The sequence below is a fragment of the Haemaphysalis longicornis genome, unplaced genomic scaffold, assembly GCF_048455015.1.
Source record: "Haemaphysalis longicornis isolate Haplotype H1 unplaced genomic scaffold, Haemaphysalis longicornis Haplotype H1 scaffold_14, whole genome shotgun sequence".
Taxonomy (NCBI): Eukaryota; Metazoa; Arthropoda; class Arachnida; order Ixodida; family Ixodidae; genus Haemaphysalis; species Haemaphysalis longicornis.
In genome coordinates, this window is record NW_027526245.1 from 62,571,101 (window position 1) to 62,594,810 (window position 23,710).

At 46.7% G+C, this 23,710-nt stretch overlaps 1 protein-coding gene and 1 pseudogene across 1 annotated transcript in view; both read right to left on the reverse strand.

The window, feature by feature from the left end:
• LOC144164936 (dermonecrotic toxin SPH-like) overlaps nucleotides 1-20,843 on the reverse strand; it is a 33,524-nt gene extending 12,681 nt beyond the window's left edge. The window contains exons 1-3 of the mRNA XM_077695161.1: nucleotides 20,817-20,843; nucleotides 18,358-18,441; nucleotides 6,401-6,731 (exon numbers count right to left, since the gene is read on the reverse strand). Of these exons, the coding sequence (XP_077551287.1) occupies nucleotides 6,401-6,731; nucleotides 18,358-18,441; nucleotides 20,817-20,843 (442 nt within the window). The remainder of the gene's footprint in view (nucleotides 1-6,400; nucleotides 6,732-18,357; nucleotides 18,442-20,816) is intronic.
• LOC144165335 (uncharacterized) lies at nucleotides 7,982-10,170 on the reverse strand (annotated as a pseudogene).
• Nucleotides 20,844-23,710: the final 2,867 nt, after the last annotated feature.

Below are 23,710 nucleotides of genomic sequence, written 5' to 3' on the forward strand. Positions count from 1 at the left end.
ATCATTTCCATAGGTTCAGTGATAACAAAACAGACGCTTGTGTAGCTGTTTGGTCCGCGCTTGCGCGCACACTACAAAATGGAGGCCTTGTGTTCAGTGTGAAGAAGAAAAAAACACTTATGCAGCAGGTCCCTCGCGAGCTGACCGCCACTTTCCATGTACTGTCGTGCATAGTTGTGTAGAAATGAGAATTTTATGTGCTTAGCCCCTCATACAGAACCTCCTGAGCCGTTTCCGGCTCCTGCACTGTAAGAAAACTAACCCTATTACAGTAAAGCGCCTCTCCTACAAAACTAACGCCGACACCAAAGCGCCGGCAAGGATAGTACCTAAAACCCGTCTACACCTGGCGACAAACAAAGGGACTTCATCAATACTCTGCCGTAATGTAATGGCAAACACTGTGTTGAAAGTACTTAAAATATGAAAGAATAAGAATCCCCAGACATGAAAAAAACAAAACAAAAAGAAAACAAGCGCATGCTTTTTATATTATGTGGTCCTCCAAATGAAAGTATTGCTCACGTTATTCTAGAATGTCCCCGTCATGATGCTGCGCGACGGCGTTTTAACAGTGTCCTCATGTTTTAGACAATAGGATGTTTAACCTTGCTAAAGTCCTCGGCCCATGGCGAAAACCGAGCCAGCGACGGCGTTCATTTCTTGCCCTTAAACGTTTTCAAGAGTCTCGTCCCATTGTGGGATTTTATTAGGTTTGAAATGGAGCTGCCTCTTTTGCGTTTATTCCATTCTTGGAGCCTACAAACATTAATAGTTTTTATTACATTTTATTGCGCTTGTCATTGTGAAATATCTTTTCCTCGTCAATCTGCATTGAATATCGAGTCTTATTTTGTGTGTATTTTGTACTTGGCATCTATCTGTGCTCTGCTGTTGTTTCGAAAGGGACTCACTCTGACCTATTTCTTCCTCTCGCCATCCGCTCTAGTATCCATTTACGTGCTTCAAGGGACAAATTGTTGCGTTCAGTGCGATGTGCGCCCTTCCATGCAGCTCGTTGTCTTCTCTAAGACTTTCCAACTCGGTGAGTTTTGCAAAGATTTTATCAGGATAATCCCACTTTATAGAACCGTTCAATGACTGCGGGAGCGTTGCAGTGACTTATAAAGAAATATCCATTTTATGTGAGAAGGAGTAGCCGGCACTCATATATGGCGCCAACCTCTGCTTTTTTAGTTATGTAATAAAGAAGAAGAAAAAAGGAGCAAGACAGGCCGTGCTGCTCCGCGTCTGCACAGTGGGGGAGCGCAGTGCCGTCGGCCTGGCCTCCTCCCTCCAGCCGATCTTCGAGCATCAGAGATTAAGCGCAGTATTAAACAGGGCAGTCATTTTAAAGCAAAGCTTTTTACCTCTATCCCCCAAGGGTTCTTTCGCGACCGTTGGTGTCAACAGAAAACTCCCTCGAACGATTAAAATTATTTCCTGGCTCCGCCAGGAATCGAACCTGGAACTAACAGAATAACGAAGCCAGAACCCGTTGTCTTACCGATTTAGCTACGAGCCCACGCGGAGGCGGGTAAGGCAAGGGGTACACTCTCCAAGCACATCTACGGGTTTAAGCCTACATTCTCGCTGAATACCACGCGATAGCGATTTAAAGAAGCTCACACCAACCCCATGCCATCTCACTTCTATTACGCCAGTATGCGAAAGCCTGGGGCTTCCAGTGTTCACGTCAGAAATCTAATGTCCTTGTTGTCCGCTTTCACGCCAAACGACACCTCAGAGAACCCATTAAATACTCCTTGATGGCCAGGACATCACGCCAAGCCCCAGCATCAAGATACTGGGCCTAAATCTTCAGGCGAACACCAAGAGTGACGTATCCTTGCAGCGCCAAACACAGCATCAATAAAATCATACACATGATCAAGCGAGTTGCCACCAAGAAGCGATGCCTCAAAGAATCCGATACCTTTCGATTAGTTTAACCTTTTTAAGATGCTTTATGTAATGATTTGAAAAGCGGTTGAGCAAGCCATTGGTCTTCCCATGAGTGCGTCCACAGAGAGGCTGCTTAGCACGGGGCTCTACAACACGGCGGAAGAGCTGATAGAGGGCCATCTTTCTATACAGAAGCTCCGAATGAGCAGAAGTGCGGCAGGTCGCCGCATCCTTCACCAGAATTGCTGGGCAGTACAGAATGTCACTCCGCTTGATGTACTCCTGGACGTTTGGTGACAAGAACTACGGATGATCCCTTGGCTTATAAATATGAACCCGTTATACATGACGAGGGTCGCCGACAAGCACGGGCTCAAGAGCTCAACACCACCCACCCTCGGTGGGGATCATGCAGTTATCTACAGACACGCCTCCCAACATCGAGGGCAGCAGTACGCCATCATCGTGGCTGCCTACAGAACCAACCTCCTTGCTTGTGCCTCCCTCAATACCGAAAGCAAGACGGCAGCAGAAGAGGCAGGCATCGCTTTGGCTTTCACTCAACCAGGGGTTCGTAAGGTAGTCACCGATTTCCAACCAGCCTGTCGGAATTACCAGTCGGGTTTGGTGTCCCGACCTGCAATGCGTGTGCGAAAAAAATTAGCGCCAATCCATCCTATGAATCTGGTTAGAAAGCAAAGCTGTAAACGGCACCCACAACGCTCGACAAAAAGTGAAACCAGAGACAAGTGAAATGCCCTTAACCGCACCCTCTATTTCTTCAAAGAAATATTGTTGGTAAGGTTATATTAATGCATGAAGCATGAACGGTGGTTGGTGAAGTTGTATTGGTGTACCACATGAGTGGAAACTGTTTGTTTTATATAAAATTAAAGCTCAAACCCGGTGTTAGACAATTTCACTTCTCCGTCTCTGCCGTCGCGGGCGAAGGCGACGAGATCAGCGGCAGAGACGAAGGAGGAGGAAATACTTCTAGTAAGATTTCTGAACGACCCAGAAAGCGGCCCAGGGGAGTGGTTCCTTCACTGTAGCCGATATTCAGTCCGCGCCGCCTGTGCTCTGTCCACCATCTGAAGCTGGGTAGGCAGAGAGGGGCTGGAGAGCAGCATCTCCCATTGCTCTTCTTGGGTAGTTGACGGAAAGAGAGGAGGGTGCTCAGGACTAAAGTCGCACACCCCGATTATGTGGCAGAGCGTTCCTACTTCTGAGCAAAATTTATATTCAGTGCCGTAGCGATTCGGCTGCATCAAATAAAGACGCGTCGGGTGTGGGAAGAAGACGAATTGTAAGAGCGGTAGGGTAGCTTGTTGTTCTATGGAAAGGTCGGGGTAAGGCGAAGGTAGGGTCTGTCTCAGGAGGCGATAATGCTGGGTTATGTCTTTGACGAGACAAGCGGGTGACTGTCCTCGTGCAGCTCCGTAGCATGGGGGTAAAAGTGCAGGCTTGGTGGGCGTATTCGTTGCCCTTCATGGACATGTGGGTCCACTCTGGGTCCGACCATCATATTGAAACAGCACACCGACATGGCCTCAACCAAGTTATAGGCCACATCAAACCGTTGGAGCTCCAGTGCGCTGCAGCAAAACCCGTTCTCCTCACTTTTACGCCCGCTCGCAACAAACTCCCTCCAAACCCACATTCAACTTTTTATAAACTCGGACCCAATACCCCACAAATAGCAACTTAGAGTCTTACGCCTCATCCTCACACACAAGAAATCACCCACACCCACCCTCCAGCAGGTAAAGAAATGCGTTACCCAAACCACGCATCTTATTATTCGGATCACAACCAAACACCACCGCAGCACCGAAAAGGACCGCCTCTGTCTCGTGCACAGTGTTCTACTCAACTTGTACCACCTGCGCTACCTGAAGGTTACATCCACCCGAATCGACTCCTTTGATGGCCTCCTCCATAGGAGAACGTATAGCCATGCACTCCTGCTTCCCCCTTACGCACCAACGTATCGCGTACTCGACCATACGCAAACACCATACGCGAACACCTAGCTAGACGGCCATTACATCTCCCAACTCACGCGCCTCACTTCCTCTTCTGTAGGGTACTGCATTCTTAATTCTATAAACATACTCCCACCCACCATCCCAATCCCCCATTACCCATTCCACTTAACATCCGTAACAACTTCCAAATCCATCCCATTTCTTGCTACATGCAAGCAAATTCCCACGCAGCCCTGAATCTAGCACGAGCCAACACCCACGCCAAACTATACCCACCATCGCTTCACACTAGAAACTGATGCCACACCCTTCCCTCAGAAACCTGCACACTGTAGCTGTTGGCCAACACACACCACCAAAAGTCACGGCGGCTACCATCCTAACTACCAACACAACTGCGGCGGAGGACGCAGCCATTACCTTCGCGCTCACCCAGCGGCCCACCATTGAATTCGTTTTACCTGGCTCTCAGCAGGCCATCCGCCATTATATTTCTGGTAACATCTCTGCAATGGAATTGCAAAGTTTCTCCAAAGATCCTCCATCTGACTTCATAACCCTGTTGGGGACACCAGCCCACACAGGCGTAGGGGCTAATGAAGTGGTGCACGCACGTGCTCGCCAGCGTTTTGACCGGGTCGCCATTTTAGCCACGCCTACAAGCGATGCCCCTGCAGTTAAGCCAACCTCCCTCTTGCACTACAGGAATATTTCTCTCCACAACCGCCTCTGCCGCCGCCGATATCCACTCCCGCAACCACAAGACTCCTCGGGGCAGGCCACATGCTGCGCATCCTACAAACACACACCTTCCACCACAGCACACAATTGATAGGCAATCATTCACACCTCTTTACTGCCCCTACCTGCGCAGCCTGCAGAGCACTCGACACTCACTACCGTTCCCTCTGCAAATGTCCTGTAGACCTGTACACACCCGTTCCCACCTCTCAGCTCTGGTAGCAGATGTTGTGCGACCCAGTGGAGTCGGGCCAAGTCTTGACCACCTCCCGAGCCATGGCGGTTGCGGCGGCTCTCTGGGCCTCCTCCATCCCCAGTAACTGATCTCGAAGGACAAAATGCCGTCTTCCTTCCTTCTCGGAAACCGCTCTGTTTTTCTGATATTATACCGGTTGTCCGTTCTCCGCTTTCGATGCCCAGCCTAAGTGCACTTGTTCTGCTTTATTTGACCAATGATAACTACAAACCGAATTTGTTCTCCGATAAAAGGTGGTTGCTTCTTATCCGTAAGCGTTACTTCTGTCATCCTTCTCTGCAAGGCTCGTTTGGCTGATCTTGTTTCTCTTTCAAATTGCTTAATAAGGTGCCAAGAGTTTGTCCCGTAAGTGATGCGTTGCTATATGCCTAAGCTATGACAGCTTTCATTCATGGGTGTGGGTTCGTTTACCCAGTATTTTGTTCCCTGATATTGATACTTTATGGAACCACATTTTCGGCTATGGTCTTGATAAAACCACAGAAAACGACGCGTTCTTTATGGGTGGGAGTTTGACAATCTTCTACATACTAACAATTTATACATAAATTGAGGGGAGAAAAATATTTTCGCACATAGGAAGCAGTAGCGTGCAGCATGCAGAAACAAAATGTTATAGTGTTTTCTTGCATTCTCTTCCAAATTTCGCCTTATATCTCAGGGCAAGTCCGGAACAATCTTTCAGAAATACTTGTTCATTTCGATTATGCAAAACTGTTGCCCCGAATCACCAGGGCTAACTGGACTTGACTTACATTCATATGAAGTGCGACATACCAAGTATTTGTTTCTTGAGATGTGAAATATTTGTTTTTTATGCGGATATCAGATCCCCATCCCGAAACAGAAAGCCCATGACCGCTGGTTAAACGTAGCGTACAAGATGCTGCTTTGAAAGATTGCAGTAGCTCTCAATGTAAAACACAAAAAGTCGGGAACAGAGTTTTGTGTGCTACGTATTTTTAGTTTATTGCATCTTAATCTTCGGGTAAAGTAACATTTGCTACCAGAAATGTTAGAGCCCTTTCACTGCTGTGAAGGTGGAAGACCAGCGAAGGTGTACACGTTGACTTGAGTTATGTATGGAATAACAATTTTTATTGAATAAACGCTGTTGCAGTTAACACAAGATAGTTTTGTGTTATTCGTTTCGGTAGAGTTACAATTAAACAAAAGTTACAGCCATTTTCTGTAGCAATACTCCCTCTGCAGACGCCAAGTACTTACAGCAGACCGGCATTCTGTAACGCTTACATCTTCACTGTGAACTTATTACGACAAGAGTCGTCTTAGTGGCCAATTTGGGTACAATTGTTGTCAACATACCAATATTAGAGACCTACAGAGCATTCTATGCTACCTCTGGAACGAGCGCATAGGTCTGTAGCGAGTGCGTGCATTTTTTTTTCGTCAAGACCCGACAAACACAGGCAATTTCGGGCAGAACCTAGCGCAAGACATGATCGCTGTAATAACAGTAATACGACAGATACGACTGAAGTCAACTCACGGAAGCTGCTGACATTCCGAACGTGCTCCAGAAAGCTGGCCATTTGCTCTCGCTTGAAGCATCCCCTGAAGCAGTCGCATGGAGTACCATGAAAGGTGCCCAGGACAGTGCCATTCTTGTCGAACTCAATATCAGATTCCAGGGCGTTGGAGCGCCTCGCCAAGTACTCGTCCACCTCTTCAATAGAGTTCACCATGTGGCCAATGATAAAGAAAGGACGCCGGTGATGACTGTGGCCCACTTTCTTCACGTCGTCGCTGCCTGCGTCGATGGGTGGGCTTTTGCAACCTTGGTCATCGCCGTGTTGGATGCCCAGACCTGGCACGAGCTCCTTTAAATAAAAAAAAAACATTTAGCTTTGTCCTCCTTCAAACGCTTAGTCCCTTTCAAAATTGGCTCCAGTAATTGACTTTAAGGTAAGGTCAAATTACTCTGGTTTCAATGCACAGAGTTTGAAGGCACGTTTCAAGGCACGTTTTAAGAAGGATTTGCTCAGTCATGCTTCGACCTAATTTTTTGTATTCCTTTTTATGTGGGGCATATTTAATCAGAAAAAAACTTGACAGACACAGTTACTATATGATTGCAACTAGACGTCGGGGTGTCGTTGCAAAAAGGCAAAATGCATTAGAAAAAATTCAGTGCTCTTACACTCTGTCAAGAAGGATGACCATCGAAGCTTTGGTGCGTAATGCTAGAGTTGTCTTAGCATCTAGTTTTCAAATGGTTTCTTTTCAGATAATACCGCTAAAATATCAGTTACAGCTGTTTTCTGTAACCATGCTGCCTCCGTACATGGCCTCGTATTGACAGCAGACCGTAATTCTGCAACATTACCAAGTTCGTTGTGAACTAACTTATCATGACAAGTAAATGAAACTTGGCGTAATAATAGAGTCGCATTAGTGGCTAATTGCCGTATAATGTGTTTCTGAATACCTTAGATAGCACACAAATTAGCGCCGTTTGCTGTAATCATATTCCCTCCGCTGCCGGCCATTCTTCACTGGCAACACACTATGTATAAAAGCCATCACACAACGACTAAGCTTAGGAGGTATGGTGGGGTAAATGATACATGTTAATTTTAACGTTATATTTCCGAAACGCTTGCGGATATCCGCATAAAATTTGTTGTGCGCAGACAAGATGCCACTGGGTAAAACATGAAGAACTTTGTCTGGGTCTAGATTGTGTATCTTTCTTGTGGCCCACTCCCAAAATTTCAGGTGTGTTTGTTCATTGAATGTACCTTTTCTCTTGAACAAAAAAGAGGAATGTGATGATATTGCGCTGTGTTATTCTAAATAACCATTGGTTTTATCTGAACTAAAGACATTTGATACTTGGAGTATGGGCACAAAAAAATAATGTCACGTCATGCACACAGCTGTAAGAGGGTGCCTTGAGGTATAACTTTTTTTTGCAGTAGCAATATTTATGTTAACGTAATTGTTTTAGTTCAGAATATTTACGATTGGCTGTAGAACATGTGTGCAAACATTCACTGTAATCAAATCAATACTTTCCGAGAAAAGGTACATTGAAGTTGAAGAAGTTACAAAAAACTCAATTTGAGAAAAACGAAGTTTTATGTTTGCGTATTGCTCAAGTGTGCTTAAAATGAACCAGGAGAATACAATTCGCTGCTGGCTTTTTTAGAGGTGTTTCTGAAACCCTTCTTGGTGTTCCTTTTCACCCGTCGTCTTTCTTTGCTTTCGACGGAGCCACAGAATTCTGCCCGGTCAACACGCTCTTTATCCATCCTGTTGAAGGCAATGTCACAAAACACACCTGGAACAATTCCAAGGGCTTCCAGAACTGCTTTCCGTGCGGAATTGCCATCATTGTAGTATGCTACAGCATCATTAGTAGCTGTTTTCACCGTGTCAGCGCTGACAAATGTTGTATTGGTGCAGCGGCACCAGATGAGTTGGTTCAGTGACTCATTAGTGTTCTGGGTTCTTCCATGGAGACATTTCCTCAGAAGAGCTGGATTTGACAACGCCTTGAACACTGGCTTGAGGACATCCATCACTGCCTCAGGAATGTTGTGTTTGTGGGAGTAGGTTTCGCTTCCCTCAACAAGGCTGCGATTATACCCATACCATGAGGATGGTCCTTTTGGGCAGAGTCCGTGCTGGGGCTTGGCATCTGTTGATAACTTGTGAAAGTATATTGCCCACACAGCTCGTCTCATGTTATCTAAACTATCTACATTTTCCCCGATAGGTTTGCCATAGTAAACCTGAAGGGAGTCGATGTCCTTTTCTGAGAGGCGTCCTTTCCCTGAAAGTGGCAGACCATCGGCGAGCTTTTTCCCCTTCCAATTTTTTTTTTATGTTCCTGAGCCTCGTGCCCATTCGCTTCTGCACGTGTACCACACATTCATGCTTTTCTATGGCCTTCTTGCAGGGCTGTGAGTCTCTGACAGAAATGTATGCCTTAGTGTCTCCATCACTAATGTAACTTGTGTACATTAGTTGGTGCGTGTCAACAGAGCGTCCAAACATTTTTACAGCTCCAGCACATTCCATTCCACCAGATGGCCTATCGTAGGTAGCTTTACATTCACTCATGTTGTCATCTGTGTGAAGGTTGCGAGCACAGATGTGGCAAAACTTGGATTCTCCTTCAAAGTCCAACACCTTTCCTGTGTCAGCCGATATTGCTGCTACGACACCATGTTGTGAAGAATAACCACGCTTCATCCATATTCCATCCACTGTGACCGCAGTTTCCAGGTCTCCATCAGAGTAGAAGGCCTCTTTCTTCAGTTCTTCGGCAGCTTTTGCCATACTATTTCTCACTGTGGTCGTGGATGCGTCAAGAAGCCTTGCGTTGTACGACGCAAACTTTGTTGGTGGTGGCGGTAGATTCAGCACAGCACACATGGTGCGACCCGATGCCAATCCTTTTCCGCAGGTACGAAGGGCGTACACGAACCTTTCATTCACTTCAAAGATGTTGCCATAAGTGCGCCTGGATGTCTCGAGCACATTGCAAGCATAGCACTCGCTGCAGGTGACATTTATAGAGGACGCCAAACTGCTACGCCTGTCAAAAGCCTCTTCCAAAATAATTTCTCCCTTGTTGCACTTTTTACACACAGCAACGTTTTGCAAAAAGCTACGGAGAAGAGCGAGGTCGATCAGGCGGTAACCAGTTGTACCTGCGCCGTCTACGTCAAAAGATGCACCACCATGCCTCTCACCTAGTTTCGCGAAGCTTGCGCTTCGTCGAGCCGGTTTCTTGCTGTCTTGCTTGGTCGTAAACCGATTACCTTTAAAAGTTCTCTTTTTGGTCCATTTGTTGGATGATCGTGCCATCTTCCGGTATCGCAGTGCGTTTTAAACTCGAAGCGGAGGCAACGGGACCACGAGCGTAAACGTGGGAACAATCACAAAAATAGTACATACTACAAGAGCACCACTAGCGGCAAGTCTCTTAAAGTTAGTAATTTCAAAAATATACGATGATTTAATACGCTACATATAATGGAAACACAGACGCAAGCAAAAAAAAAAAAAACGTGAAATAATTTAGCGAACCGCGAAAAACAACGCTAAACATACCGTCCTCTGAACCGATGTCTCAGCTGTGTCCGCCATTTTTAAACGCCAGGGCACGCGGCACACTTCGGCGCGGCATTTAAACCATTTTGAGCGGGCACTTGACGACGCGCTTCCACGGTGCTGTTCCTCATACTGCACTCGATTTTTCTGCGCCAAAATTGCAAATTCGCTTTTTTGGCCGGTTTACCCTACCATACCCCCTTAATTAGGCGTCACCTGTAAGGACAAATGCATTGCTCGCAAGGCATTTTTCCTTTCTCCATATAAGCCTTTAATCAAAATATATGAAGTCCTTTAGAGCCATTTTATTTTGTTATGACCGTCGTCTATAATGGAAACCAGATTTTGTGGGGCGGAGAAACCAGCTCGAGAAAAGCGTGACACAATACCAGCAGAGACCGTCGCCACGGCTAGCGCTAGGACAGCTCCGCTGTTTAAAGAATCAACACGTCCATTGTTATAGCAGCAATACATTATTACCAATTTTATACCGAATACACAAAGGAATCCCGTTAAGGAGAGCTCCAACGGACCAGGAAAATTCATTCGCATTATAAGAAATTTGTCTTAAACGGAGGTATTTTGCATTGTGGACGTGACAAGAGAGCAAAAGTGCTGTTCTTCTTAGCCGTAGAGTTCGTCTTAAACGGAGTCTACTCCAAATAGAAGCAGTTGAATAAAATTATAAATAGATTTAACATAAACCAATGATATTCTAACAAGCCCTTAGGGAGAGGGCTTGAAGACGATCAGGACGACGTACGTTCGAGCACTTATACGGTTCGCTTGTTAATAGCGAAGAAATCGCTCTGCGTTCGGCTGGAAGAGCTGCCTTTTGTGACACTACTGCGGAGTTTCCCACAGGTTTCGCGCAGTTTGTAAATGCATCTCCACCCTGGTAGCAGTCACTACCTGGTAACAGTCTTGGTAGGGGTGCCAAGTCTAGATCCCATAAAGGTGTACGTGTTTCCTAGTGAGCGCTGCCAAGTGATCATTTGCGTTATCTAGGAACACGTTTTAACATGCATCCACGTGCCTCTGATGGTCTACTTAAGCGACCTGGACAGCCTCGTCTCGATGTAGTGGTTTCCTTTGAGGATAGCGAATGTGAACCCCTGAAACCCGTAGGCTACGTTTTTAAAGCAAACCTTTCTACCTCTATCAGCCAACGGTTCTTTCGCAGCGTGTGGGGCAATAAACTTCCAACGCAGCGGAATCGGCGGGGAGGGGGCGGGGGTGTACGTTTCGCTCATTGAGCACAGTGTAGATGGCGCGGCAAATTTTCCCAGCGTTACTGCGCGCGGAAGTGCCCGCTCGCCGGCGGGCGCGTCGGCAGTACGGCTTTCGCGTATGCTTAGCCAAGGTTGTTTTGGGCATGTTTTGGCGCAGCTAGCGTTCATTGCGCGCTTCCTTCGCACGGATTGATTAACTTGTTCGAGAACACCTCCGGGATAACCCACGCCCGACGGAATGAAGTGGTCGTACGGCAAACATGTATTACGCCTTGGTTTGCAGGGCGGCAAAAAAATGTACGAATTTCATACAGACATCTGGGAGCTAGAGAAACGCTACCTTTTGCGCACTACTTGCAACGAATGGGACTCCGTTTTCTAAATTGGTGATTACCAATTCGGTTGTGTTTTACAAGGTATTACAAAAGGCGAAAGTAGCAGCAGGTTCGGATAAATAGGAATTATAAAAGTTCCCCCAGCTTTCTCGCAATTCCCAAACTTACTAAACTGACTAGTTTAATTCGGTAAAAATGGGAACCACTAATGTCACATGCCGAATTGTTTCGGTGTCGGCGTTTGTGTCGCCCGGTGGTGTACCCCCCAGGTAGCACATCAGGATGGCTAGGTTCCGCTGTCGAACTCTTCGAAAGACGCTCCTCTCCGTTTTTTTTCACCCGACTCACGGCCTTGCTACAGCGGGGGCGTCCACCGCTCTAGCCCGGCCGTGGCGGACGCTGCTGCTGCGTACGCGATGCTGCCCCCGGGAAATCCATCTAACGGCTGGCAGAATCTCTGGTTTCACTCTTTGTAGAGCCCCGTGTGTGAATTCAAGTGACGTCGCATGGACAATAGTTGTGGGTGTCGTTTAAAGCTTTGCTTTCCAACCACCTTGACAGCGTGAATTGGAGCTAATTTTTTATGCCGTTAGTAGTTGATTGTATTTGATGGATAACATTTTTTGTCATGCTTATAATCTGCTCACCACACCTTTTGTTTAGTAAATTAAATTTCCGCTAGTAGTTTTGCCTTTAAGTACAGTTTAGGTACTATTTTGCCCGTTTTTGCAAAATTTTCACTTTTATGTCGGTTTCGGCTGCTGAGTGGGTATTTTTACCCCAAGTTTTTTTTGGGTCAGGTGTGTTTGTGTTGTGATTTGCATTTTTTCAATACTGCTAGTTTTATTCTCTTTAGGTTGTATTGGGCTCGATAAGTTCGGCAAAGAAATGGCTCGGCTAGATGCGGTAAGCCTATATATGCACGTTATTTCTTAACAAAATTGGGCTGCTTCGGCTCCGTGTAAGTTAGTGTTTGCAGGCATTTACTTTAGCTCCTGTGTTTTAACACACATCGGGTATGCGTGCACTGTGATGTAGCCGTCATAGGTAGCACAGATAACCGCGGGTTGGGTGGACTAGAAAACACCTAAGCGAATTCCGTGGCGCTCGCTCGAGACCGCTCCACCCTCCACGGAGTTTCAGAGTAGGCGTTCCGTCAGCCGTGCAACGACGCTTGCTAACGAAGAGGGCGTTTCAACGACACTCCCGTCATTTTTGGACATTCTGGCACCCTGTCTGGCACACAAATGACATCGATGTTGACCACTCGATCAGTTTATTTGACCGTGCGAACACTCAAATAAACCGCCAAGCTTTAACATTTGATCTTTTACCTTAAGTGCACGATACGCCTGTGGGTCTATCCGTACTGGGAAGAGCTCACAACCTGGGAAGTGTGCAGAAAGCAGCGGCGGAACGTGTTCGTCAAGAAACTATGTCGCCAACTTTGTCCTGAAAGGAGCTTGCGTCGCGTGGCCATTCCCGTCTGAGTGACGCCGTGTTATACCAATTGGTGGCTCTGCCCCTCCCTTGAGCTGTTGCAACTCGTCGTTTTCCTTTGCATTGGCCATCGTTTCATCAAGAGCTGCTTACGCTCTCACTTAGAGATGTAATCAGGGGGGAAGCTCAGGGTTTACACCTCGGGTGAGGGCTGCTTCAACTAGTCGGCGGAGGCTGTTCGGTAATTGCTAGTGCTGATGACGCCACGGGGCGTACAAATGCGGTTTGTTACATTGTTTATTTAGGCGGCGTACAAGCACACCGCGCAAAGTAGAATAATTCGGCGAGGCCATGAGAGTGTTAGTACGAAGGGCGATTTCCTGGGTGGATAGGCACGGAAGATGTTGCATAAACCACCTGCGTGTCATGGAACTAGCGCCCAGACGGAGTAACCGTACGTCTTTATTCCTAGACGAAAGAACTTCTGGTGGTGATGAAGATGTTGTGCCGGGTGACACAGCCTGATATTTGGACATCTTCGTTTTGAACTAATATGACCCAAAGACGTCCTACGTTTTCTACCTCAAGTCAGACGGTCGACAGAAGGCTTTGCTGCAAAAAAAATTCCTGCTATCTCGAAGAACATGCCTCACATGGGGAATACTAAGAGCTTTATAATTCGCACTAGTCAATCAGTACGCAGCGTGAGATGACCTCAGCTCATTGCGATCAGCGTCCCGATGTTGAGCAACAGCACTGAATCCGTCAGCCTCACTTGAAAATTATTTCTTCTATAATTGCCATCATCATCATCATCATCATCATCATTATCATCGTTCAAAACGTTAGACGCGAGAAACACTAAGTGGTCATAAGCAAAATTTTGATTTCACAAACGGCACCGTGTTTTGCGCTTCGTGATCCCACACAAAACCGCCAAGTTTCCCATGCCTTCCTTTGTAGTCTTCCTTGAAACAGTGTTATTTTTTACGCGAATCACAGACGTGATCTAGCCAAACACAGCGGATGTGGGAGCATGTGTTCAGCAAGGTGTAACTTAAAGGCGCCATGCACAAGAAGACAAAGGACAAGTTCCGTTCATTCGAAAAATTGCCTCGATACAATCATACTGACACCACTTTTAATGCTAACTTCGCCCAAATAAGCTGCATAATTTAGAAAAAATGGAATGTCCATGCGACCCACTAGCTCATTTCCCGCAAAAGAACCTGTGGTGTCATACCAGCCAGCTCTGCGATTGGCGGACGCCCGCAAAAGCAAACGCAAGTTAGGCGGGACTCATAATCCTGCGGCGCGAGCTATTTTCGCTTAAACATATTGCATATATTTATTTTGAAGAAGCAAGAATGGTGGAGTAAACATAAACGTTATGAAAGTGTACGGAAAGATAGAAGTACCAGAGCTCGCAGTTCTTGGTACTGCGCACAATAGGCTTGTTATAGCTGCGCAGCAGTATTGCCCTTTCGGGTTGTCTGACACGACACCGGCCGATTGGCATAAGCGACATCGTCTTACGCTACCCTGTTTACCGAGTTATACCCCATGTTTCACAAAACGAGTACTTTCTACCGTAAAAAAAAAATCCGCTCTGTGAAGGTGGTTGGAAAGCAATGCATTAAACGACACTCACAACAATTGGCCATGCGACGTCACTTGAATTCACACACGTGGCTTTACAAATAGTAAAACCAGAGATCCTGCCAGCCGTTACCTGGAATTCGCGGGGGCTCCTTCCCGAACACAGCTGCAGCGTCGGCCACGACCGGGCTTAGAGCGGCGGAAGCCGCCGCTGTAGCCCGGCCGTGAGTCATGAGAAAAAAAACGGAGAGGAGCGTCTTTCGAGGGGTGAGACAGCGGAACCTAGACATTCTGATGTGCTAGCTTGGGGCTAAACCACCATGCGTCACAAGCGCAGACATCGAAACATTCCGGCATGTGAGCCTTGTGATTCCCATTTATACCGATTTAAACTAGTTAGTTTAGTACGTTTGAGAATTGCAAGAAAGCTGACGAAGCTTTAATAATCGCTATTTATCAGAATTAACCAGTTCCTGCCTTCGACTTTTGTAATACCTCTTAAAACACAAACCAATTGCTAATAAACAATCAAGAAAACGGAGTCCCATTCGTGGCAAGCAGTGCGCCAGAGATAGCGTTTCTTTAGAGGTGAGATGTCTCTATGGGGTTTTTACATTTTGTTTTACCGCCCTGCAAACCAATCCTAAACGTGTGTTTGCCTTACGACACTTCATTCCAGCGGGTTGCGCGTTACCCTTGAGGTGCTGTCGAACATGTTAATCAAGCCGTGCGAAGGCACCGTGCAGTGGACCAAAGCTGCACCAAATTATGACCATAACAACTGTCGCTAAAGAAGACGACAACGCCGTACCGCCGACGCGCCCGCCGATGAGAAGAGGCACTTGCGCGCGGGAAGGCTGGTTAGCCATTCGCCGTGGGATGTCTAGTGTGCGCCGTGAGGAATCCGCCCACCCATTTTCCCCTCCGACGCGCCTAGGGCGCGTTGGGAATTTGTTGTCCCGCACGCCACGAAAGAACTGTTGGCTGGTAGAGCTATAAAGCTTTGCTTTAAAACAAGCCAGCCGCTAATACGGTGAAAACCAAAAGACGGGCAACGGCCAGTTACGGTATGGTGGCGCCATTTAGGAGGGTTGACGGTAAACAAGGCTTTGTAGTACCCTGAAAGCCTAGTGGGGCTTTCGGGTTCGCATGAAGACCTGTTTTTGTGAAATCATCGCAAAAGACATCAGGAAACACACAATTTGGCGGGAGAATCAAAATGTTAACATAAACGGAATAATTATTAGTGACTAAAGCATAGTTTGCATGGGGACAAGCACCGGGGGGCTATAACACACCAAATCTTGCGAATAAAAGAAATTTGTACTTTGTCTCCATGGCCCCTTTAAGGAAACGGAAAAGTCGGTGACCTTTATCCAAACGGCCGCACTTTTGGAGGCGACCAGTTAACTCTCTGAGTGGAAGCGCCTGATAAGCTCTCCATCAACACCGTTGCTTCTTTCGGTGGGAGCATTTTTATACGAATTTCTACCCTTAAAAAAACACGTTAAATTTTTCCCATGGTAGGTACTTGTCTTAAAGATAGTGGTAAAATTTACCCCCGTACTAGATGATGAACACGTCTGCGGGTCACGTCACAACCTGGCTCAAAGCATTTACTGAGACTTGTCGTATTTATTACAGTGATACCCACGTTAACATATATTCGTTTCTCATCTCTAAACGGAAGTCACCAGCGATTTTCGTACATGTGCAGTCTATTTCATAGGTGCAGTTATTTTTATATCTTCATTCAATGGTGAATTTTAGATAACTCTAGCTGCACCTTATCGGTGTCTTAAGCTACATTAGTGTTGGCATTTGTAGAGGTGCTGTTTAGTCATGTGACGGGTCGTGCAAACTTATGTTTCGACCTGAAGTAACTTATCTTTCAATACACAGCAACCATTTCTAATTTAAAGAAAACGGACACGCGTATTTACGTAAAAATTTTCTTTCCCTCGTGCTTTCAAAACGCCTGTCTAAAATAACCAGCAACCCTCCACTATACGGCGAGTCTACAGTCGTAATCCGCCCATTTTCGTTCAGGTAAAACGTAGCGACTCTTAAAGGGGCACTGACACAAAAATTTTGCATCTTGTTTTTTTTGTTGCGATAAGTAGCTAGTGACCTACTTATAACCTGTAGAAACCTCATTTGCTTCAGCGTGCGACGGTTGTTTAATTAGAGGCATTTTCAATGCGGCCAGTCGCAGTTTCGGTTTCAGCGAGTGCCGCGAAACGATGGATTTTGTGGATTTTGTGTGAACAAAGCTGACCACGTGACCGTCGGAGGGATATCACAGAGCAGAGCCGCCGTAGCACTGTAGAATCCGCATCGACGGCAGTTTCTGCGAATGCCCCCACGTACTGATCTCGTGAGGCGCTTAATTAAAAAGCGACCGTGGATGTGACGCAGGCGCTGCGAGTGCAAATGCTATCGCGGCTAAAGAACGACGCGCGACGCTCGAGACAGTGGGTGGCAAGACGCGCGCTGTGAGCAGCCGGCCGGTCTGCCTACAGGTCCGCCTACAGATGTGTTCGGCTTAGCACTGCGGCGGATAATCGAGTGGCGCTCTCGTAAGCGGTGCAGATGACAATTTTTAATGCAACCCGCCATCGCATCATTAACTCCTTACTGATGTAAGCCACCATGGTCGGAACTTGGGGACAATTTCGTGCAGCGGTAACAAGCTATCACTCGGGCTACCTGAGACGGCCTGGGCCACTTCGCGGCCGTGGCCGCCGCCTGCACAGCGACCGTGCGGCTAGCTCAGTGGGCTTTTCGTGCCTCCGGCGCGTTTTCGCATCCAATGGTAATAAACAGTAATAGAAACAGAGTGCCTGGAATCGCTGTAGAACTTTGGTCGCGGCCAGCTGCCTGATTAGCTGACGAAATCACGGCGCCTCCGCCGCCAACGATCGGGTCGTTCGTTCTCGAGAGCAGAAGCTCCGCCCTCCGGCCCTCCGATTGGAGCGGCGAGCCGGCCAAGCCGGCGAAAAACGCCGGCAGTGCGGAAGCGGCAAACACAAACTCGTGACGTGTTTAGATGTTGTTTATTTACACCCTATCCTCGGGATGTCGATTGCGCGTGGTCCTCTGCTGGCAGCTCGGTTGCGTTTCGCACACTTTAAAATTGATTTTAAATATGTTCTAGGCTGTATTCACCGCTGATATTTTGAAGTTCATGTATACGTGTTCCCACCAATCTATCTCCGAAGTTATCTCGCCTTCAAAATTTTGTGTCAGTGCCCCTTTAAGGTTTGTCGTTTACAAAAACGCTGGGGTTTAGTATTTATAATTCAACATAACGAACTTTAGTTTTTGTAACTCGGTCTCAAAAAGTTATGTGGAAGTTGGCAACTTGTAATTAAGCCGATCATCTACATGAAATCGGAAAAATGCAGTGCCGCAATAAGACATTTTTTAGCCTTTCATACCAAGCACGTCGCAGCACTAGTCACATTCCGGTCCAACCGCTGCCGTTCGCAAGCATTTACAGTTTGGAGAAAGGTTTTTGGGAAGTTCTTTTGTCAAAATAATCTAGGCATGTTTACTCGAACCTTAAAAACATGTTTTGCATTTTTAATATATCTTGGCCCACCTGCCCACGGAGGAGTCTGGGTTTGGGAGAAATATAAATAAATAAAGTTAAACCCTGCCATTAACCATACTGTATCGGGGTGTCCTTGCCCGCACATTTTTAGCGGAAGACATTAAAGGAACACATAAGAATCTTCAAACCAGGTACGGAGCTGATACAGTGTGTTTTATACCTTGAGGAGTCCAGCCGCTTTCTTAATTTTGCTTTCCACCACACGAAGGACAGGAGATTGGAGAGCACCAACGGGATCTGTAATCTAAACAAAATGGTGTCGTTAGATGTGCGGAATAGTCATCAGAAGAAAAAAAATTGGCACCGATTCACACTGCGAAGGTGGTTGGTAGGCATAGCTTTAAACGACACCCACGACAATTGCCCATGAGACGTCACTTGAATTCACACATTTGGTTCTACAAAGAGGGCAACAAGAGATTCTGGCAGCCATTACTTGGAATCCGCGGGGGCGGCGTGCCGAACGCCGCAGCGTCGGCCACGGCCGGCCTAGACAAGTGGACGCCGCCGCCGTAGCGCGGCCGTGCGTCGGCAAAAAAAGAAAACGGAGATGACTGTTTTTCCAAGGGTGAGGCAGCGGAACCTAACAATCCTGATGTGATAACTCGGGGCTACACCACCGCGCGACACAAGCGTAGACGCCGAAAGAATTCGGCATGTGAGCGTAGTGATTCCCATTCATACCGGTTTAGACTAATTGGTTTAGGAAGCTTGAAAATTCCGAGAAAGCTGAGGGAACTTTTATAATCGCTATTACCAAGACAAGTTGCTCCTTGTGCCTTTTGTAATACCTCCTAAAATACAACCGAATGGGTATTCATCAATTCAGAAAACGGAGTCCCATTTGTGGCAAGCAGTTCGCGAAAGGTAGCGTTTCTCTAGCAGCCAGATGTCTGTGTATGGTCTCTACATTTTGTTTTCCCGTACTTCAAACTAACCCTTAACGTATCTTTGCCGTACGACCACATCATTCCGTCGGATCCTGGGTACCTAGGATGGGCTGTCGAACAAGTTAATCAAGCCGTGCGAAGGCGCCGCGCAATGGACGCGAAGCAGCGCCAAAGCAGTCCCAAAACAACCGTCGCTAAAGCATACAAGAAAGCTCGCCGACGCTCCCGCCGGCGAGTAGGCACCTCCACCCGGGGAACGCTGGGTAAATTCGCCGCGCCATTTACAGTGTGCTCCATGATTTAAACCTCCCCCCCTCCTCCCCCGCCGACTCCGCCGCGTTGGGAGTTTATTGCCCCGCACGCCTCGAAAGAACCGTTTGCTGGTAGGGGTAGAGACCTTTGGCTTTAAAAATCTCGGGCCATCTCCACTAGCGTGTAACCTCGGGAAGGGTGAAGCCTGTCATGTAAATGTGTATTCAACAATTGCAAGCCCCCGTCTTTCCACACGGTGCGCACTTATTGGGCGGCGGAGAAGTGCCGGTGGGGGGAACAATCGCGTGCTTGCTGAGGCGGTGGCGCCCTCTCTTGCATTGAACCGGATTTAAAGAATTAAATGAGAGTCAGACTCGCCGTAAGTTGTCTTAGTATTGAGCTTATTTTCTAGCACGAGGCGTTGGAAAACGAGTGTCCCGGCGTTTTGCTACTATAACCACAGCAGACGACTGAAGACGCGGACAGCCGGAGCACCTAAGGGGCTGCGCCCCTAATAATATGTGTTTCATTGCGCCTAAGTTACCTAAAGTGATGTCGTTTGAGAAGGCTGTTTTTGTCATATTTAGCAATATATTCTTACTCTCGACTAAGAAGATTGATTCTTGAGGGAGAGTGCAAAGTAACTTTGTTAGAACCCCTTTAGGCGCTTTAGAAATCACGGGGTGTGAGAGTCCTGGTTGTCCACATAATATTGTGACTTCAAATACTTTATCACACGCCTCTTTGATGAACTGTTTGCAGTTCACGGAGGCGTGGTATTCTTTTTGGAAGAAAAGAAGCAACACGACTGCCCGATATTGGGTTTGTTGTGCCTTTTAATGGGATGATATTTTGCGCCGATGATGCAATTAGTTACAAGCTGACCTAATACTCGTAGAGTGAATGATCGGGCACAGGGTGAGCGTGGTCATTTCTTGTTGCGAAACCATGTTTCCTTATATGACCTTACCGAAGACGTGTTAAATACCAAATGCATTGTTTAGATGCTGATAATGGCCGCAGTGAATGAATTGGAGTAATGTTCGTGAAATCGCCAAATGCCTTTTTATAGTAAACAGTGTTTCTACAGAACCGGATATTTAACCGTTCGCGAAACCCCTCCCTCACACCTGGCTCAGTAACGGGACTGACTAGAGCTGCGTGTACTTCACCATATTGTGCAGCTTCTAGCCTCCAAAAAAGGCGAAGTTTGGAAGCGTAGTGGTGTTCAGTCAAAATCTCGCGCTTTTTCTGCGGCGTAACAATGCCCGAATGAGGATGCACCGAAAGTGAGGTTGGAAGTGACCGAGGGGTGTCGAGGTGGTCGTGCTGGCCGGCAGAACCTACATGACTACAAACTTATCTTCATTCAAGAAGCAGCCGAGGCGGAATGGTGATTATGTGTAGCTAAACCCAAACGTGAATAACTAAGACGAGTTGAGTGAATAACACGTGGAAAGTGGCGCCGGTGGCAAACCCTCGTGTAATTTGCCACACTCTCCATCTTTGCTAGCAGGCATGCCGAATCGTGGAAGTGCCACTTGAATCACAGTGACGGTAAACAGTACCCTCACTCGGACTGAGGGCTGTTAAAATGTAAAGAAATTTCAGGAATTCAGTCACCTGCTTTCCAATCGACACAATGAGAATTTAGTTGTACTTGTACTCGAATAGACGGTTCGGTTAAGATAGGGTTGGACTGCGCGTTAATTCCCTGAAGCGCGCGTAAAACTTGTGCCATTCCTTTTTTCTGCGCTGCATGCTAGCTGGTTTAGGAAGAGTAAGGACTTTCTATTTCTTAGCAAATTTTCTTATTACGGAATAAAGTGTCCGTGTATGTGATAAGGTTTTTGAGAGATGAGAAGATTAATGCATGACCACTCAAATGCGCATCAATAAGTAAAATAGAAACATCATCTCCGGCCGAACCAAATTGTACTGGGTTTGAACAGCACAATCTAACGAATAAAGTGAACTTGTATTTTCCCTTCGCTTTACTTTCAGTGCCCAGTCCACGCTGTTCAAAATCTCCTAAGTTTTGCACACAAGTCGAGTAAAAAATACTGTAATGGACTTTTAGTCGACAAAGTCGTTGCTTTGTACTACTTGTTGCTGTTATATCGAATATTTATTCGAAATAATTCGACGTTGCGCGCCGTACTCTGCCCGTGTCAAAAGTATGTCTCCGCAGTTTGATAGAACCGCTGCTGTCTTTCTCCACCACATTTGTTTCTCATAACCACGCTTCGCATGGCCGCGCCTCGTAAATATCTGCCGCTGTCACCATGTCACCTCAGTGATAGGGACATGTTTCTTTGTTTCCTTGAAGTTCTAAAGAAACATCTACACAGTGCTCTTAATAATAAAGAAAAGCTTTCAGCCACTCACTGATATCGTGTCTAGCCCACCAAAAAGGCGGGGCAGAAAAATCAACTTTCCCTGTCGATGATGATTACGGTGGGTGAAGAGAAGAGAAAATAAAAAGCTTCCCATGTTAAGAATCGAACATGGGCCCCTCGCGTTATGAAGCCGAGGGACATCCTATTGCCCATTTCCGTCAACGTTCCAAGCTGTTTGGATTTGGAGAGGGGTGCATAGACGTGCAAACGTAGACAGAAAATGCACCCATCGACCTCACGAAGACGATTCTTGAACTCCACGGAAAGCCACGAAATGCCGGTATCAGTAAAGCAGTAGAGAGCACAATTGCAGTGCAGTAAACCATAGCGTTAAAAACACCTTAGTGAGGCGGCGTCATATGCTACGCTCGCTTCTGTGGTGGCTAATTTGGTGTAGGACTTGATTTTGGAAGGTTTCGCGTTTCACCATTATCGCCGTTTCTAGAGGGGTGGTTCATTTCTTATTCAACTCCGTCTTTTTTTTTTAATCCATCCCGGTGTACTTGTGTGCGTACGAAGGACAACGGATTTTCGACTAAATGTCGTGAAGCAGTGCTTCCATACTGAATATTTTCCCACAGCGTCCCTGTAAAATCCGTGTTTTAGTTTGAGAATAATGAAATGGGGCGGCGAAGTGTTCATCATCGAACTCTCGCCGAGTGAAGGTCGGCGGGGACGCACTGGGTTTACACCTCGAGTAAGGGCTGCTTCAGCTAGTGGGTCGAGAGTGTTCGCTAATTGCTCGTCCTGATGACTCCACGGGGTTGACCAATGCGGTCGATCGGCGAAGCCATGTCGGTGATGGTCCGAAGGATGGCTTTTTCGGGTGGACAGGCAGAAAAGATTTCGCACAAACTACCGCGTGTCAAGGAAGTACCGCCCTGACGGAGTAACCGTGCGTCCTTATTCTTCGACGAAAGACCTACTGGTGGTAATGACGATGTCGTCCGACATGACCCCGCCTGCTTTTACGACATCTTCCTTTTGCAGAAATACCACTCAAAAGACGTTCTACTATTTCTACCACAATTCAGACGGTCGGCAGAAGACTTCGCTGAAAAATAGAGTGCCTGCTATCTCGAAAGATTATGCCTCGCATGCTGAATACCCTTAGCCTTATACTCCGCAGCAGTCAAGCAGTACACGGAGTGAGATGACCTCAGCTCATTGTGAGCAGCCTCGTGAGGTTGAGCGACAACCATGAATCCATCAGCATTAGTGGAAATTAATTCTCCTTTTAATGTTACATGCCAGAAACTGTATACCATCATAAGCGCAATTGTTATTTTATAAACAGCGCCATTTATTTGCGCTTCGTGATCCAGCAAAAGTCCACCGCGTTAATAATAATTTTCTTTGTAACCCTCCCCAAAACAATGCGGGTTTTTTACGGGAATCACAGACGAAATCTATAGCAAAACGCAGCTGACGTAGGAGCGCGCGTGCTCCGCGGAGTACCTTAAGGAATAAAAAAACTTGGTGACTCTCATCCCAGCGGTCGCTTGGAGGCGACCAGTTATTTCTCTAGATGGAGGCGTCTAATAATTTCTCCGTCAACACCATCGGTTTTTCAACTGCGAGCAGTTTTACACGGATTTCTACCGTCCTTAAACAACAGAACGTTACATTGTGTCCCATGGTAGGTAATTGTCTCAATGGTAGCGGTAAAATTTCACCACGAGGTAGATGACCAATACAGCTCTAGGTCCCGTGACATCCTGGCTCAGATCATTTACTCAGACCTGTATTTTTTGTCGGGATACCCACGTTAAGCACGTATAGCTTTGTCATTTATAAGCGGTGGTCACCACTCATTTCCGTACATAAGTATTGCAGTTCCCAAAGTGAGTTGTTCTTATGTCTTCATTCAATGGTGCTTTTTAGATAATTCTCGCTCCCATCTACGGGTGTCTTCAATCGTCTCTAGTATGTCATTTTTATATGTTCTGTTGAGTCTTGTGACGGATTATGA